General features: G+C 43.9%; 1 protein-coding gene and 1 long non-coding RNA gene across 2 annotated transcripts in view; one reads left to right on the forward strand and one right to left on the reverse strand.

The window, feature by feature from the left end:
* LOC137423183 (rhotekin) overlaps nt 1-17,857 on the forward strand; it is a 90,425-nt gene that overhangs the window by 32,708 nt on the left and 39,860 nt on the right. The window contains exons 5-9 of the mRNA XM_068110068.2: nt 4,413-4,530; nt 6,289-6,474; nt 10,032-10,126; nt 13,177-13,283; nt 15,986-16,105. Of these exons, the coding sequence (XP_067966169.2) occupies nt 4,413-4,530; nt 6,289-6,474; nt 10,032-10,126; nt 13,177-13,283; nt 15,986-16,105 (626 nt within the window). The remainder of the gene's footprint in view (nt 1-4,412; nt 4,531-6,288; nt 6,475-10,031; nt 10,127-13,176; nt 13,284-15,985; nt 16,106-17,857) is intronic.
* The window catches only part of LOC137423186 (uncharacterized), a 39,632-nt gene continuing 26,429 nt past the window's right edge, over nt 4,655-17,857 (reverse strand). Inside the window, exons 2-3 of the long non-coding RNA XR_010983650.2 lie at nt 12,310-12,383; nt 4,655-4,766 (exon numbers count right to left, since the gene is read on the reverse strand). This is a non-coding gene — a long non-coding RNA (uncharacterized LOC137423186). The remainder of the gene's footprint in view (nt 4,767-12,309; nt 12,384-17,857) is intronic.

A 17,857-nucleotide genomic window follows, 5' to 3' on the forward strand; every position in this document is an offset into this window, starting at 1 on the left:
ATTGCTATTGCATTGGTTGTACCGTTATTCTGGTGTGATTTTCAATACAATATTTGTTTGTTTATAATCATTGGTGTGGGTTCACTATTGATTTCTAACACAGTGTAACATATTTTTCTGCCGTGGCTCCTCTCGGGGCTCGGAGGTACATCGTGACCAGGGGGTCGAGGAGGAGCACGTAACAGTTATGTAGAAGCTGTCAAATATATTACCAATTTGGCCAATCTATCATGTGGAATGAAGCACTGCTAATTTACAACAACCTTCCTGGTTCTTGTGCCAAGAGTAAATGATCATGGTTCCAGAGTCATTGACTAGCTGACACACAATGATTCGTTGGGGATGGGGAGAGTTTGGGCATTTCCTAAAATATATCATAGACCTTGATACACCATGTACCTTGACCATTTCAGGAAATTATATACGCAATTGGATTTTCCTTCTTTTAATACAATCTCAAGGCTCGTGGAGGACCTAAAATATACAACAGATCAGGACGGACAGTAGAAGGAGAGTGGAATAGGGGAGGGGTGGAACGAACTAGCAGAGGATTCAGGGACAAAATAGAGGGAGACTTGGAAAAATAAGGATGTGGGAAAGAATGTGAGTAAGGGGAGGACATGGGTGGACACATCTGCAAAGTCTCAGGAAGAAAAAACTGGAAACTTGGAAAGAGGTGGCCATGGAGAAGGTTAATGGGGTAGAAAATATCATGGGTGAGGATGGGAGATAATCTGAGCTAATGGTGAACAGCTGTCTTGAAGCTCTGGAGGGAATGATAACATTGAAGAGACTGATGTTGATTCCACAGATGGGTGTGGGTGGGTGGGTGGGAATGATGGACAAAGGAAGAGTAATGAATGAGTGGGGGTAAGCCAATGATTCTGGATTTTCAGAGTTTCACTGGACGGGGTTACTGACAGGCCACATGCACACCTGCAGAAACCTGGGGGAGCGGTTGGGGACAGCCCAGAAAGGGTGGAGAGGAGGCGGTAGAAGACAGACCTGTCTCAGATGTGAAAGTGATACTAGGCTTCATTGTGGAAGAATCTAATGATTTTGGAGGTCTTGGTTTCCATGGCGTCAAGGTGAGGAAAGTATAAGTATTTATAAGTAGTATAAGTAGTATTTATAATTTATAAGTAGTATTTATAAGGAAAATATTTCTCCATGTCAATCTCAAATATATCAGTTGTTGCCAAAATAAATGAAGGATAACTTCCTGGGGTTTTTTTTCCATTATAACCACCTTTAGAGGCCATTTTTCCCCGCAAGCGGGGGTTGGCCTTTTTCGGGAACCGTGGTTGTTGTTGTTTTTTTGTCCCCTTTTTGAAGCAATGTTTTACGGCCGGATGCCCTTCCTGACGCCAACCCTTTTTGCCGCCTTTAGCGACAAACAGGGAATTACCAGTGAACTGGTACTCAAATTAGCCGACCTCAGAAGGATGACAGGCTGAGTCAACCCCCCTGGCGTTAATTCAGCGATCGACCGGGATTCGAACCCAGGATCCTGGGATCCTAAGCCGGCACCCTAGCCACTAGCCCAACACCAGGGTTCCATTTCCATTGATAAAGTTCATTTCCATAAGATTTCCATTGATAAAGCAATTCAATTTCAGCAACTATGGCATTGACAACCTGTTTCGAAATTTGCCAATGCATTCACCTTGATTTGGTGCAGAAAGAAAATGCTGATGGAAGCATGGCTGCAATCGAGCCCGTTAAGGAAAAGAGTTTGCTTGGCTTGTAACTGAGTACTCGTCAGATCAGGTTTAGAATGTCAATGGGAATGGGTGTTCCTTTTGTGGTAAGAGACATCCGTTTCTAGCTTCAAGGTATCAAAGAGTATCAGGACTTATTGCTGCTTCTGTGTCCCAATGCTGTATGGGTAGAGGCTGAATGAACCCAGTTGTAAATAGAACGGCACTCAGTAGAGAGCAAACCTCCGCCTAGTTGGCCATATCACTCAATGGTGAAGAATCACTTAAAAAATTATACGAGCCGGAACCGGATCTTCACCAAAATTGAATCGATTCTTCCTTGTCGCACACACAACCTGTCCAACATGTTTCGTCCAAATCCATCCATAACTTTTTCAGATATCCCGATATGTATCGTTTTTGGTCCTATCTTCCAATAGTGAAGAATCACTTAAAAAATTTAATAATTCTCATATCCGAATCCATATTCAGATCTTCACCAAAATATAATCGTCGTGGTCAGAGACCCAACTAGTCCACCAAGTTTCGTCCAAATCCGTCCACAACTTTTTAAGATATCCCGCTATGTATCGTTTTTGTCCCTATCTGCCAATGGTGAAGAATCCGTTTTAAAATTCCAGTATCCGGATCCGGATCCGGATCTTCACCAAAATCTAATCATTTCGTCCTTGTGACATACACGACATCTCTGCCAAATTTCGTCCGAATCCGTCTGCCTACTTTCAGTGGTGGAGGTTAAAATGTTCTTAAATAAGAAATGAGGCACTTGGTCAAACCTTTAGAAAGCCGCAAATCACAACTTTTTGAGATATCTTGTTCACAAACAAACAAACGGACAGACAAACAGACAGGGGTGAAAACATAACCTCCATCCACCTTTGGTGGCGGAGGTAACAAAGGTTTAATGTATCAATCTCCATAATTTTACAGTAAGTCACGAATTATATTTCATTAGCGGGTTTTATAAGATGATCAGAGGCCGCTCTGCACTCAGAAGCTTTTCACATGGGTTTTTGTCATCTATATTACTAGGGCATTGCCCGTACGTGGGTGCCCGTTCCTTGCCAAAAAAAAAAAAAAACGCTACCCGTACGCTCTACCCCGCCCGTACGCCCGTAAACAAAAAAAAACAACGCTCTTCGCTTCCGCCCTTCGCTCTGACTGAATTGGGAGAAATAATGCGCATAAGAAATCGAATTACGTACCGTAATGGCGGTCAGCTCGTAACGCGCTCAGCTCCGCTCGTCTCACATCGGCCACGCCTACGCAACAAAGCGTTCTGTGATTGGCTGCCGGAAGTGAAGTCTTCACTGTCCGGAAGTTCGCAAATCGCAGTTACGATGAATCGTTTTAATTTAATCGCAGTTTGAATTCGTTTTAAAACATAGTTTAACGCCAACATAGTTCGCAAACGTGAAATAAATGAATACGCTGTCAAATGTGCCGTCCGAGGCAGAGTCTGATCGCCACGTTCGGCACACGTGATAGCTCGCTGCTCTCTGATTGGTTGAAGCGTTTTTTGGACATAGCTCGGTAAGTACTTGTCCGATTAATATGAAACCTTGAAAAGGCACATCCTCGGGTCCCCAGCAATATACCTGGCAAGTTTAAAGTATATCGGACCCGTGGTTGTCGAGAAACAGCGGTCACAGACAAACACACAGACACACAGACACACAGAGATTACTGGAATTATAGATAGATAAAACAGGAGTGTCTGTCCGTCCGTCCCCAAACTACTCCTTCAGTTTTGGGGCTAGCCCCGCCAAACCTTCTGTGGAACGTTTTGGGGTCCCAGCAGGTGTCGCAAGGTACGTAGGAGGTTCATAAATTCCTCAATATAATTATGATTTTTAAATCCAATAGAGACAGGGCTGCTCCTGATCCGGAAGTGAACAAGATGATGACTGTTCGCTGGTTTGATTATAATATGTCAATACAATCGTGATTTAACATTCTGTTTTGTAATGTTAATGGTACAGTATTAATTTGTCATTGGAATGAAAATATAGAGATAACGAGTTTAAAGCAGAATGAGGAAATGATGTGAGGGTTTCCACCTGTGGCATTTGCAGTTTTCGCCATTGACACGTGTAGAAACGTTCAGCGGCAAAGTTTGTTTTTTGTGCTAGTCCTTCACGAACCTGCTGTCAATGCCGGACATTTGACTGAAGGTGACACAGGAATGTCGAATTTATTGTTTCATGTTTTGCCATTCGCCATTTTTTTGCCCAAGTCATTCACAAACCGGCTGTCCAGGCCTCATGTTCACCTGAAGGTGGCACAGGAATGTCGAATTTATTGTTTCATGGTTTAGCATTCGCCGTTTCCGCAATGTCCGTTTGCTTTTGGCCTCCCACCCTTGCGTATCACGGGTGCCTCGTTAGTAATTCGTTCGTAAAAAGAAGAGTCAAATTCTGCTTTGTGGGCCATTCATCTTAACAAGACTGAACTAACACGCACATGAAAAGCAATTTTTATTTTGAGGACAAGAGTGGATATATTGATAGGGTTGGTCATTGCATTGGTCCATTACATGTGGAAGTCAAAAAGAAGCACGTTTGGAATAGGAAAGGATCATGGCAGAAACATTTTCAGCTGATTTACTTCTGAACACCTTGCCACAGTTACCTTTGCTAATCCAATGCTTTTTCTGTCATTTTTGATCTATCTTCTCCTCTTTGATCCCAGAGTTCCATCGCTTTGCTATCTTCTGCCTGCTGACCCTCGGAGCTGATGCAGTGGACACGGAGTTGATGATCGTCGACCGCTCTGTTACCGACATCTGTTTCGACAGCGCTGCTCTATTGTATGAAGAATTCCAGTGTTTGTCAAAATCTTTGTTTATCTGTTTCATCTTTCTTATTTTCTGGTGCACATATTATTGGTGTAATGCTTGTGACTTTGCTCACCAGATAGTTGTTGTTGTTGTTGTTGTTTATCTCTCGAACAACCCCACATCATACAGACAGCCGATCAATCTCCCAGGAGCAACCCAGAGATCCCCCACATCTAAGATGGCGTACCCCCGCCTTCATGAAGCCACTAGAGGGTTAGAGAGAGGAGACAGACAAGAGGGTTTTTTCAGATATCCCGATATGTATCGTTTTCGATATCCGATATCCGATATGTATCGATATCCCAGTGGGCTGGTCCATGGGGACTGATTGCCGCTCTGACCTGGGAAATTCAGGCAGCAAGGAACATTTGGCCCCCAACTTCCACCATGAAGAGGATCCCCAACATTTACTCACCAGATATTCAACTATATGCCTAAAGCCTCTACTCTAGTCTTTACCATCAATTAATCAAATGTACCATACTCTTGATAAGTGTTGGGGTACCAAAAACATTCTTAGTCAAAGGTTATATTGGGATGGTTTGACCCAGTAGTCAGTTACAGCAGAAACTTAGAATTTGGCCTGGGTACCGGGGATAACTTGCCTACTCTTTGCGAAAGACACTTCTCGGATTTTTATCGTCCACAGCGAACACACACAGGTAAATGCTGATAGAAGTGAGCAGGGAGCACCAGGTTAAAAACGATCAAATCAAATTTTCTAAGTACTCGTGCTGTTTCGGCAGCCTTATGTTTTGTTTGTTCCATTTTGTGTAGTTTGGGAGTACCAGAAGCACCCGCATGTTCAACTAGAAAGGCACTCGGTAGAACGCATACCGCTGCCATGCTGATGAGATTACGTTTTGTATCCCACCAATAGGAAAGGTCTCCATCTGGACCTGAACCAAAATCTAATCGGCTTGTTCTTGCCACTCAACCGACTCACCCAAGTTTTGTCATAACTAGTCCACAACTATTTGAGATATCCTGCTCACAGGCAGACAGAGGGACAAACAAACAGGAGTGAATACATAACCTCTGCCTAATTTCAGTGGTGGAGGTTAAAATGTTCTTAAATAAGAAATGAGGCACTTGGTCAAACCTTTAGAAAGCCACAAACGATAATCAGTAAACCAAGCAGTAGAGCTTGCAGGAAATAGAGGACAGCAAGGATTTGATGAAGAGAATGAATAAGGGGAGTATTTTAGCTCTTTCACGAGCCTCGATTCAGTATCCAAAAAAAAAAAAAAAAAAAAAAAAATAGTGTGAGGAGTATAAGGGGTGTCGGGTTCTAATGAATGTAATTATGTTTGAGATTCTTGAAGGAATTTTTTTTTTTTTTTTTTTTTTTTTTTGTATACTGAATCGAGGCTCGTGAAAGAGCTAACATTTATTTCACAAACAAATCAACCAGACAAACAAAATATACAAAAAGAGGGAGCGGAAGACAAGATGGGGAGAGAAGGGGAAGCACACAACCACAACATTTGAGAGCATGGAGAAGTGTGGGAGAGAGGGCTTGGGGGCAGGAGTCGTGGGAAGGGGAGGGGGGGGGGGGGGAAGAGGTATAAAACACAAGGGGACCGATATTCCTTCCTGAAGAGTGTTATGTTGCATTTTAGAAATAATTATTTAGCATTTATTGTGTCATTTTTCAAGGTTTCCTGTACAAATTCGGCATTTTGGTAATAAAATACCCCTTTCCTTCCTTTGTTGTATGTGAGACAGCTCTGAAGTTCCTTCCAACTTTTCAATGCTCCTGGAAGTGTACAGTTGCCGAATGGATGGAGATTTGACCATGGCCAGCACTCCTCGGCGCTTAGCAGCTCGCATTGGCTCTTCGGTTGGTCGCTCAAGGGGTCGTGCTGTGCATCAACTTTCTCAGTCTCCTCAGAACTCGTCAACTCTGCTCCCGTGAGTTATTTTTCAAATTAACATTTCTAACGCATTAATTTTTTTTTCAATACTGGAATAATAATCAAGGGATTACAATAATTGTTCATGATTACCGTCCTTTAATGTTATCTGCACGTTATCTTTTTCTGTCATTCAACTATATGCATTTGGATGAACATGATAGAGCATTTAGACTTGGAAAGGTGACTCAGTCAGTCATGGAGTGTCGTTGCCTGCAATCTGGCCACAAATGTGATGTGGATGGGATAGGTGTCCTAGGCACGACGTTCAATGGACGACAGATTGATTCTGGAGGCATGCCATGTCAGGAGCCAAGAGGGTTTCTTACTTCTGGATGTATGGCATGTTGTTATTCTGGAGGCATGGAGGTGATTCTGAAAGTATCATCTTGGCTGGTAATTCTGGATTCTGGAAGCATCATGGCACATGATTCTGGAGGCATGGCACGTCAAGAGCGGACTAGGTGATTTGTTTGAAACAAAGGCTAGATGAACATGGTAGAGCAATTACCCTTGGAAAGTTGACACAGTCAGCCATAGCACGTCATTGCCTGCAATTTGGCCACAAATTTGACTTGGATATGACCCGTGTCCAAGACACCACGTCCAACAAATGACACGGAAAGATGATGGTGGTATGGCACATCAAAGTTCTAACACAGTTTACCTGGACCCGACTGACCGGGGATCGTGTATTCAGCACTACACTCGGATTATTGCCGAGCCGAACAGAAGTACACAGCTGGCTGAATTACGTGAGCTAATTCGTTGTATTTAAAACCTCCCAGGTTAGCAATAAATGTGGACTACACTAGACCAACGAAGGAAAACACGATACGGGCAGATTGGAAGAACAAACCAAGGGTTTATTTACAAGATGGGGGAGCGACGAAAGGTACTGTATGTGGTGAATTCAAGACAATAAGGTTTTATTCACAAAGTACAGCAGGGAAAAGCCATTGATTAGTGTGGGGAATGAAAGGGTAAAGAGGTTTAAGAAGGAAAGAGCAGGGTGAGGCTTGAACGACCTCTTGGCTCACCACACGAGGATTGACGAGTCCTTCGCTTCCCTGTGCTGGGGGAATGGGTAGCGCCCTTCTCCCGTTCTTCACCATTCCAAGGCAGATCAAGCGCTGCAGGTTCGGGCCTCTGTCGATCAGCCCCGATGAAGAACAACGGGATTTGATGGCTAGACCAGACGATGACGATAGCGATCATTCCACCACTGACTATCACAATGATTACTCTCCCGGACAGCATCCCAACCAACATGTCTAGACAGATTTGTGTCTGCCTTTTATGCGTCTCTGGAAGGGTGGAGTCCAGCGGGGGCAAATGTGATGCCCCACACTCTCCAGACATGGTTGCTGGGAGCAAGGGTCCTGGTGCAGTGTGCCCATTGGCCCAGATGAGCCTGTGTATAACGTCACCCTCTCCATGAGCTTGCTGGTCTGAAAATGTCGTCATTCACTCCCAGGATGTGCCATGGGCATCAAGTCTCAACTCGATATGGTGCTGACGTGTATCATTTCCCCTTCTCCGCCAAAATGCCCGGGAAGGGCCCGGATGGCATGGTGGATAACCGAAGGGTCTTTGCAGACTGGAGGGAACAGTGGGAAGGTTAGTGCATGTTTGCTCTAACCAGCAGCGAGTCTTGTTGGTGTTGAAACTGTGATTCGGGTGCCGTGTTCGGACAAGGTGAATTTGAATAGCGAGTGAGCGTTGGAATGGTGTGTTTGAACGATGGTTTCTAACAGGGCTTTGTAATAAAGTTCGGGCATCTGAGTGGACGATTGGTAAGGTGGTTATCTCAGTGGTGGCTGAATGGTGGAAGGAGTACTGCTGTGGCTGTGGTGGCAGTTTGATTTTGGTGCGTAGATTCAAATGGAGTTTTGGCACGGATATGCAAATGAGGTAACACATGAAGGAGAGGCACACAAAGTCCAATGTGACTCAGAGAGAGAGAGAGAGAGAGAGAGAGATAGAGAAAGAGAGCGAGAAGGTAGAAGATGGGGAAAAAACCCTAACTATTCCCTCACAACACATATCCCCATTTGAAACCCACTCGACACAATGGAGTATTCTCTGGAACATTTAGTAATAAAATAACTAACTCGGGAACCATTATTGTGTGCCATTGCCGTGGGGGTGACGGTTCCCAGAACCGAAACAATATATTGTTACGGCTTCCACGGTCCAGGTCGTGAGAGAGCTTTTTGGACCCGCTTCCTGACCAATGACCCTGAAGCCGATGAACCGCAGATAACTCAGCAGAACGACGGGTTTAACCATAGACGCCGTATGAGACGATAAATTTAGGTATGGCCTTCGCGTCCAAATCCCACGTTACCTTCCCAGAAAATTATTCCTCCCAGATAAGGCCTGCGCTCTCAATGCCCCATTTCTGTCAACCAGAACGACTGAGCTATTACTGGCAGTGGGACGTTGGCTAATACTATCCATAACTAAACGGTGGGGCAGAACCCACATCCACTATTTACACACTCTAACCAATGGAGAAAAGGACAATCATGCAGGTTGGAAATAGCTTACAAAATATTTGGCAAAAGCAGGTATTTCCAAAGCAAAAACAGTGTCACAAGGAACACCCCTAACACATAAGCCCCTTAGTCAGTCATCTTATCATGAATCTATGCACACAGGTGCCCCAAGAATTCCGGGAAAAAGAAAGAAGAAAGGTTTATAAACAGAGAAGCGAAGTAGGTGGGGTATGGGTTCGATCCCGGTCTCACCTGTATGTGAGTCCATATGTTTGAACAGGGTGCGTGGTGCGGTTGAGTAAGAGGTGCAGGTGAGAGGTGCGATGTTTGTGGGTGCGTGCAATGCGAGTTCTGAAAATAACTGTTGTGGACTCAGTGGGCATTCCATAAACCCAGGTCGAATCAATGCGGTGTGTGTGGTGGAAGGTGCAATGGTGTGGAATGTATGTGTAAGACATGTAGGGAGAGAAGTCGATTCTGTGGAGAATCACTGTTGAACCTTTTTATGCTTGAGAGTTTGTCATTGGTTCTACAAGGCGCATAGGAGGTACTGCCTGTGGAGAGGTGGTAACCACACCTGGGAGCCCACGCTCCATTCGCCTCCTGCTCTGTGCCTGAACCACTGCCTTCTCAGCGCTCGTTCTATTGCGTTCTCCAGTCGCGGCACTTGGCGTGATTTACCTTGAAGCTGTTCTCGAACCAGCTGATCTTTTGAACCAACTCTACTCGAGCTCTTCTCTTTATCCTCAGAACTGGACTTGACTCTGCTCTGAACTGCTCTGCCAGGGATCTTATCACCCTCTCTTATGTTGCTTTGCACATCCGCTTTTCGTGATCCAGCCACACCGATTAGCTGGCGCTCTGCGATCCAATCATCGCGATTGGTTTGGGGATGAGATAAGCCGAGTAAAGTAAAGAGTTGGAATCTGTAAAGTGTTGAGAAGTGTTTGAGAATGGAGTTTGAGAATAAGTGTTTAAGAATAAGTTTTGATTACATCGTTGGAGAATGAGGGAGTTTGAGTATGGAGCTGATGTCGTTTGCTCTTTTCAACAGGGCTGCCAGGTATCATCTTCTGGCACATACCACCTTTCGTCTCCATGATGTGAATGGCCGGTTCAAAACACATGACCTCTGCCTCAGTGGAAACGGTGAGGTGGATAACTTCAATTTGTTGACACTGAAATTTGGGGGAACTCTCCAACCGAGGTCATGAATTTTTACTTTCCTCTACCCCACTCCTTCCCTCTTCATTTGGAGTGAAATAATATCCTAAAATAACACAACTAATGTCCCATTAGTGTAATGTACCAATTGTTCTTTACAAGTTGGGAAGTTGCAAGTTTCAAGATAGTTGCAATACGAAAGATATACTACATATACATCTTTGGGGGGGGGGGGGGGGGTGTCTTTGACAGGCCCCTCCGTTTTGGGGGACGGGGGAAGGGAAGGAGGAAATTTTTTCCCATGCAAAGAGTGCTTCATAACCTCGGTGTTGCACAGGTAAAAAAAGGAAATTGTAATACCCCTGCCACCATCACCAGGTGGCGCTACATGGTACACATTTACATCGACAATTTATGCCCTTCTCTCGGACCCCGCACCCTGGAATGAGGCCGCGGCCACATCGCCTATGTTACCCCCCAGACAAAGTTGTATTTGTATTTGTACCCCGAGTAAAGTAAAAAAGCGTTTATAGCTGGAGTACCCGGCGTTGCTCAAGTGAAAAAGAAACATTAACATATTTGAAATGAGTGCAAATATAATGGAAAAACAATTACATCCAAATCAGAATCCATCACAAATGTCAAATCAGCATTTTACTTTTTCGTTGAATATATGCTGCTGAATTTGCCGTTCATTACGTTTCTGAGTTAAGTATGATGATGTTCAAGAAGAAGAAGAAGCCTGACCACTAACTTTGACCGCTTCCAGAATTGTTTTATTATATGTGTTCAAATGTTTGGTAATTGTTTTGTATTTATTTATTCGAATGTGTACTTGTATACAACTCTCATTAATCAAAAAGACTTCGGCACTATTAAGCGTTTTTTTTTTTTGTTTTTTTTTCTTTCAGAAATCCCAAAAAACAATTTTGTCCTTTTTCCCAAAAAATTTTTTTTGCCTAAAACACCACCAGGCACTCACGGATGAACGTCTGAAAGTTTGATGAAGATCCATTCAGCCATCTCTGAGAAAAATGGCGACACAGATTAACGGCTCTCTTTTATAGTAGATGTATACATGTTCACCATTGTAGAACAATAGCACTTTTTATGTTCAGTTCCCACATTTTTGGTAAGCATAAGTATTTGAACAGATGATTGACAGGTGTTTCTTTTTGTTCAGGTATTTCTTGTTGCATCGATTGTTCACACATAAAAGAGCTGTGAATGTCGCATCTTGGTTTTAGCCTTTGCATTTGCCTTGGGAGTCTGCCATTGGATGCAGTAGGCATAAACCAACATAAAGACCAGAAAACGGTCTATGAAAGAAAAACAAGCAATTTGGAAGCTGAAAGAACAGAATAATTAAATTATAACCATATCACAACATTTGGGCATAGCAAATACAACAATTTGGAATATTTAGAAAAACAAAGAAATCAATAGTGTACTTAACAATAGCAATAGACAACTAGAACGGCACTCAGTAGAGAGCTACCTCCACCAGGTGAACAGTTTACGTTTTGTATCCCAGAGTCGACCAGAAAAATCACAATACAGAATCACATTTAATCAAAATCATCCGTCCACCACTTTTTGAAATATCGTGCTATATATCGTTTTTGGCCCTATCTCCCAATGGTGAAGAATCACTTATAAAATTGTATTAGCCAGATCCGGATCTTCACCAGAATTGAATCGATTCTTCCTCGTCGCACACACAACCTGTCCAACAAGTTTCGTCCAAATCCGTCCATAACTTTTTGTGATATCCTGCTATATGTTGGTTTTAGGCCGATCAATCAATGGTGAAGAATCACTTGAAAAATTTAATAATTCTCATATCCGAACCCATAGTCAGATATTCACCAAAATCGAAATGAAGCGTCCTTGCCACACACCCAACCAGTCCACCAAGTTTCGTCCAAATCCGTCCACAACTTTTTGAGATATCCTGCTATGTATTGTTTTTGGCCTGATCTCCCAATGGTGAAGAATCACTTGAAAAATTATACTAGCCGGATCCGAATCTTCACTAACATCTAATCATTTCTTCCTTGTCACATACGCTACCTCTCCGCCAAATTTCGTCCGTATCCGTCTACAACTTTTTGAGATATTTTGTTCACAAACAGACAGACAGGGGTGAAAACATAACCTGCATCCACCTTTGGTGGCGGAGGTAATGATCAGGTCAGCCCAGGAAAACAACTGCATTTGATGACAGAAGAAATCATCAGAGCTGTGAAGAAAAACCCAAAAACAATTGTCAGTGACATAACCAACAACCTCCAGATTTCAGGGGTGAAAGTATCACAATCTACCATTCGCGGAATACTTTGACAGCGGAATTACAAAGGCTACACCGCAAGATACAAACCTCTCGTCAGCACCAAAAATAGAAAGGCCAGATTAGAATTAGCCAAGAAGTCAAGAGGTGAGCCATTAGAGTTCTGGAACAAAGTTTTATGGACAGATAAGATAAGACCAAGATAAACTTTTACCAAAGGAATGGAAAGGTGAAAATGTGGAGAAAGGAAGGAACTGCATATGATCCAAAACATACTGCCTCATCTGTGAAGAATGGTGGAGGTAGTGTTATGGCTTGAACCTGCATCGCTGCCTCTAAAACTGGCTCACTCATCTATATTGATGATGTAACTCATGACAGCAGCAGAATGAATTGCTCTTGGTTTTCAATGGTAAAACACATATGTATAGAAATACCAAGAAATAAAAGCTGACTTTCTGTACTCTTGCCTCATATTCATCTTTTGATCTCAAATCCACATTTCGAGTTGGAAGTACAGCAGTCCGCCATTTTTCTTTTCAAAACATCCAAAAAGAAGCAAATCATGCCTCGTTAGCTCATCGCACATTTGCATTCAGTAAATGTAGTTTTTTAACCTCGTAAATTATGGTTATTTGTGAAGAGTTTTCCAATTCGCATCTGCTTATGAAATGCCTTTGCTTTAGGATAAACAGATATTTGGTTCTGAATATTGAAGCCAAACGTAACTGTTGTTCTCCGATAGAGAATTCCCCGTTCTGGCTGCCCCTCTATGGAAACGTGTGTTGCCGCCTGGCGGCCGTGCCAACATGTATGGTTGAAAATGGCAAAGCAAGCTCCATGTGGGTGAAGGTAAGCTCTGATTGTTTTGTGATGGATGAAAAAAAATTCGACTGCTTCTTTAGGCCTAATTAATGTTTATTATTGCAGATGATAATAAAGCATCATAAGTAGTGTGTATTCGTAATTTTTGCACCAAACATATATCTGAATGCAAATTATATGTTGGTATAAAAAAAAAAAAAAACCACCTTTAGAGGCCATTTTTCCCCGCAAAGCGGGGGTTGGCCTTTTTCGGGAACCATGGTTGTTGTTGTTTTTTGGTCCCCTTTTTGAAGCAATGTTTTACGGCCGGTTGCCCTTCCTGACGCCAACCCTTTTTGCCGCCTTTAACGACAAACAGGGAATTACCAGTGAACTGGTACTCAATTAGCCGACCTCGGAAGGATGACAGGCTGAGTCAACCCCCCTGGCGTTAATTCAGCGATTGACCGGGATTCAAACCAAGGATCCAAGGATCCTAAGCCGGCACCCTAGCCGCTAGCCCAACACCAGGGTTGGTATGTGGGAGACAAATCAAAAGACAAAGGATGAAGTGGGACAAATCGTTGTGGACCCAGATGGAATCAAAGGAAGATGGAAGAGATATATGGAAATACTGTTGAATGCAGAGAATGAATGGGATGGCAACACAGAGAGTAACCCAGTTTTAGGACCGGCAGAGAAGATAACCGAGAAGGACGTTGAGGAAGCGATAAAAGCAATGAAGAGTAGAAAAGCGGGAGGGCCGACGGGAGTTGTGGGATACATGTTGAAGGCAGCAGGAAGTTGGGGTGTGAAGAGAATGACAGAGATCTGCAATCTGGTGGTGAAAGAAGGCCGCATTCCAGTGGATTGGGAATTGAGTACCCTCGTCCCTCTATACAAGGGGAAAGGTGACCCTCTAGAGTGTGGCTCGTATCGAGCGATAAAGTTATTGGAGCATGGAATGAAGGTATTGGAAAGGGTGTTGGAGAGGAGGATAAGGAAGAAAGTGAAGATCGACGAAATGCAGTTTGGATTTATGCCAGGAAGAGGAACGACAGACGCTCTTTTTATTGTGAGGCAGTTGCAGGAGAAGTACAAGGAGAAGAGGAAGAAGTTGTTTCTTGGGTTTGTTGATCTGGAGAAAGCATGCGATGGGGTTCCACGTGAAGTAGTGACATGGGCATGGAGGAAGTTAGGAGTGGAGGAATGGTTGATCAGAGTAGTGATGGCAATGTACAAAAGAGCGCGCACAGCTGTAAGGACGAAGGACGGGAACAGTGGTGAGTTTGAGGTGAAGGTGGGAGTGCATCAGGGGTCGGTACAAAGTTCACTACTATTTGTAGCTGTGAAGGAGGTGCTGGCTCGGAACGTAAAGGAGGGTTTACCGTGGGAGTTGTTGTATGCAGATGATCTGGTGTTGATTTGAGAAAGTATGGATGGACTGAAGGAGAAGATGAACAAGTGGAAGGAATTTATGGAGACAAAAGGTCTGAAGGTGAATATCGGAAAAAACGAAGGTGATGGCAAGTGGTAAAGCATGTGGTGAGGTGGAAAGAACTGGGAAGTGGCCGTGTGCTGTGTGCAGGAAGGGTGTCGGAGTGAATTCCATTCAATGCACAATGTGCGCTGAGTGGGTTCATCAAAAATGTAGTTGTCTGAGAGGGTCATTAACCAGTGTGGCAGCTTCATTCAAGTGTAAGGTGTGTACAGAGGGAGCTGCAAATGGAGGAAATGTTGAGTTGTATCTTGGAGACGGCGTGGAGCTGGAAGGTGTGAAAACATTTTGTTACCTAGGAGACATGCTGAATGGAGAAGGTGAATCAGACTCGGCAACGGTTGCTGGAGTGAGATGTGCATGGAAGAAGTTTCGGGAACTCAGTGGCGTGCTGTCGAGGAGGGGAGTGTCGTTGAAGCTGAAGGGAAAGGTGTATGCTGCATGTGTGAGAAGTGTTATGATTTATGGGAGCGAGACATGGGTAATGAATGTCGAGCAGCAACGAAGGCTGGAAAGGGTGGAAATGCGAATGGTTCGGTGGATGTGCGGAGTATCGTTGAGAGAGAGGAAGACAAATGATGAATTGCGAAAGATGATGGGAATAGAGCCTGTGATGGATGCTGTGAAGAGAAACAGGTTGAGATGGTTTGGTCACGTGTTGAGGAAGGATGAAAGTGACTGGTTGAGAAGAGTGATGGAAATGAATGTAGATGGAAGTAGAGGACGGGGAAGACCGAGAAAGACTTGGCTAAAGATGGTGGAAGAAGAAATGCGGGCAAGGGGGTTAACAAGGGGAGATGCAGAAAATAGGGCAAAATGGAGAACATTGTCATGGAGACCGCAAGGCTAACCCCCGCTCTTGCAGGGAAAATGGCCTTAAAATGCCTGTTGTGTTGTTGTATGTGGGAGAGTCAGGACATTCAAGGAAATTACCTTTTAATAGCAATCTGATACCTGTAATTGATGGCTCATTTTTCTGCACAGCCACCCTACTTGTTAGTAGTGCATTTCTGCCACCATCACACCAAAGCTTTGGGGAAGAACGTTCTTGATCTCCTTTAAGATGTGTTTGCACAACTTATTTAACCTAATAATCAGACTTTAATCTCTCTTCACAAAGGGCCACAAAGGGTCCATTAAATAAATCGCCAAGCATTCTTGGACGGATTTTGTATAACTCTATTGCTTGGACGTCGTACTGTTGGTACTTCTGACTATACTGTGATCAGAAATATAAATGTTTCCTTCTTAGGATGAGGCTTTGGCAGAAGGTTCCTGGTGGTACTGTGTGCTGAAGGGTGCACAGCTTCTGTGCCACCAGTCTCTGGAGGCAAGCAATGACAACAGGCCACGTCATGTCATTTCGCTGAAGGCAAGTTGTACAGTTTTTCATTGCTTTTGTGCCAAGGTGGTTGATTGCAAAGATTATTCTGCTGATTGTTTTGGTTTGAATTATGCAAACTGGAAAATGCAGTTTGCAACTTGTTATTTCAGATGCGACTTGTTATACAGGGGCGGAAGAGCAGTCCCAAGGGCTTGCATGTGACTCTGTTGCTGAATAAATAGACGCAACATAAAACGATTTACAAGCAATAATTACCAAATACGTAGATTCTTGTCTAATTGCCATACTTATATCAATAGGATTTTAACACCAGTCCCCACTTTACAGTATTCTCATAAACTTATCAGAATGAGTCAGATCGAGGAACCACGTGCTTATTTTCTTCGCCTTTGTCAGCGCAGATGAGCTGTAGATAAACTTTGATGATTAAAAAATGTACTCGGGCCAACAAAACTAGTGGAAAATTCGCCATCTAAGAACCATGCTCAAATCAAACTCTTCATCTGACTGCTGGTTTTTTTGGGGGGGTTTTTTTGTATGCAAGGTCGAGGCTCGTGTAAGAGCTAACATTGATCACAAAAAAGACAAACTGCCACATAAAACATAAAACATATGATAAAGGGAGCGGGAGAACAAGATTGAGAGCAGGGACATCGGGAGATCTTGGGAGGGAGAGGGCTTGGGAAGGGGGTGGGGGGTGGGAGAGGTAAAAAAAAAACAAAAAAAATACACATGGACACTGCAAGGACTTCCAGGAAAGAAGTCGATATTTAAAAAAAGTGGATCTGGGGTGAATTAATGGGGGTAGAAAAGATCAAGGTTTTGGATGGGGGAAGATAAGAGATGGTGGTGAACAGCTGTTTTAAAGACCTGGAGGGAGGAGTGCGATTGAAGAGAGTGAGGGAGTTTGTTCCAGAGGCGGGAGAAAAGAGGAATGAAGGAGTGAAGGTGAGCAGAGAGCCTAGATTTTGGCAGTTTAACCATAAGAGGGTTGCTGGCAGATCTTGTGCGACCTGTAGGAATATTTGGGGGACAGAGCACAGAGAGAGCTGGGGGGGGGGGGGGCAAGGCCGGAGAGGAGTCGGTAGAAGACGGAAAGACCACCAACCTTCCTGCGGTGAGTGAGTGAAAGGCCCTCTGAGTTAGCTTCATCACAGGAGATTCCAATGATTCTGAAAGCTTTGGTTTCAACAGCGTGAAGCCGAGCTAGGTGTGAGGCAGGAGCACCAGCCCAGAGGGGAGAGCAGTATTCCATTGAGCTGTGGATGAAAGCCTTGTATGTGGTGAGGAGCTCAGGTGTGCCAAGGAAAGACTTCGCACGACGGAGGATGCCCAGTCGGCGACCGGCTTTGGAGGCCAGCTTGGAAATGTGGTTTTCCCAGGAAAGATCATGGCAGATAGTGAGACCCAAAAGCTTCAGTGACAGAACTTCTTGAAGAGGATTATTCAAAAAGTAGATGGGAGGGTTGTGCAGTCGGTCTTTTCGGAGAGACATAGTAAGAGTGAGAGATTTGTCAGGATTGAAAGACATGTTCCACTTGTTTGACCAGTCAGTGATTTTGTCCAGGGTATTATGAGTGCAAATTATGGGGCAACGCCTTAAGATGGATCGTTTATCTCCACGTGCTCCGAGTCACTCATCACAATCTATGGCGTTGTACTCGGACATAGAACCTTCTTTCATTGACCCAAAACGCAAGGGCCACCCTGCTGTCCACTTCTTTCACTATCATTGTGATTTCAGCACTACCACTCCAACAATGGCCCAGAATAGTGAAA

Source organism: Myxine glutinosa, chromosome 3 (genome assembly GCF_964187855.1).
Source record: "Myxine glutinosa chromosome 3, kmMyxGlut1.1, whole genome shotgun sequence".
NCBI classification, from domain to species: Eukaryota; Metazoa; Chordata; class Myxini; order Myxiniformes; family Myxinidae; genus Myxine; species Myxine glutinosa.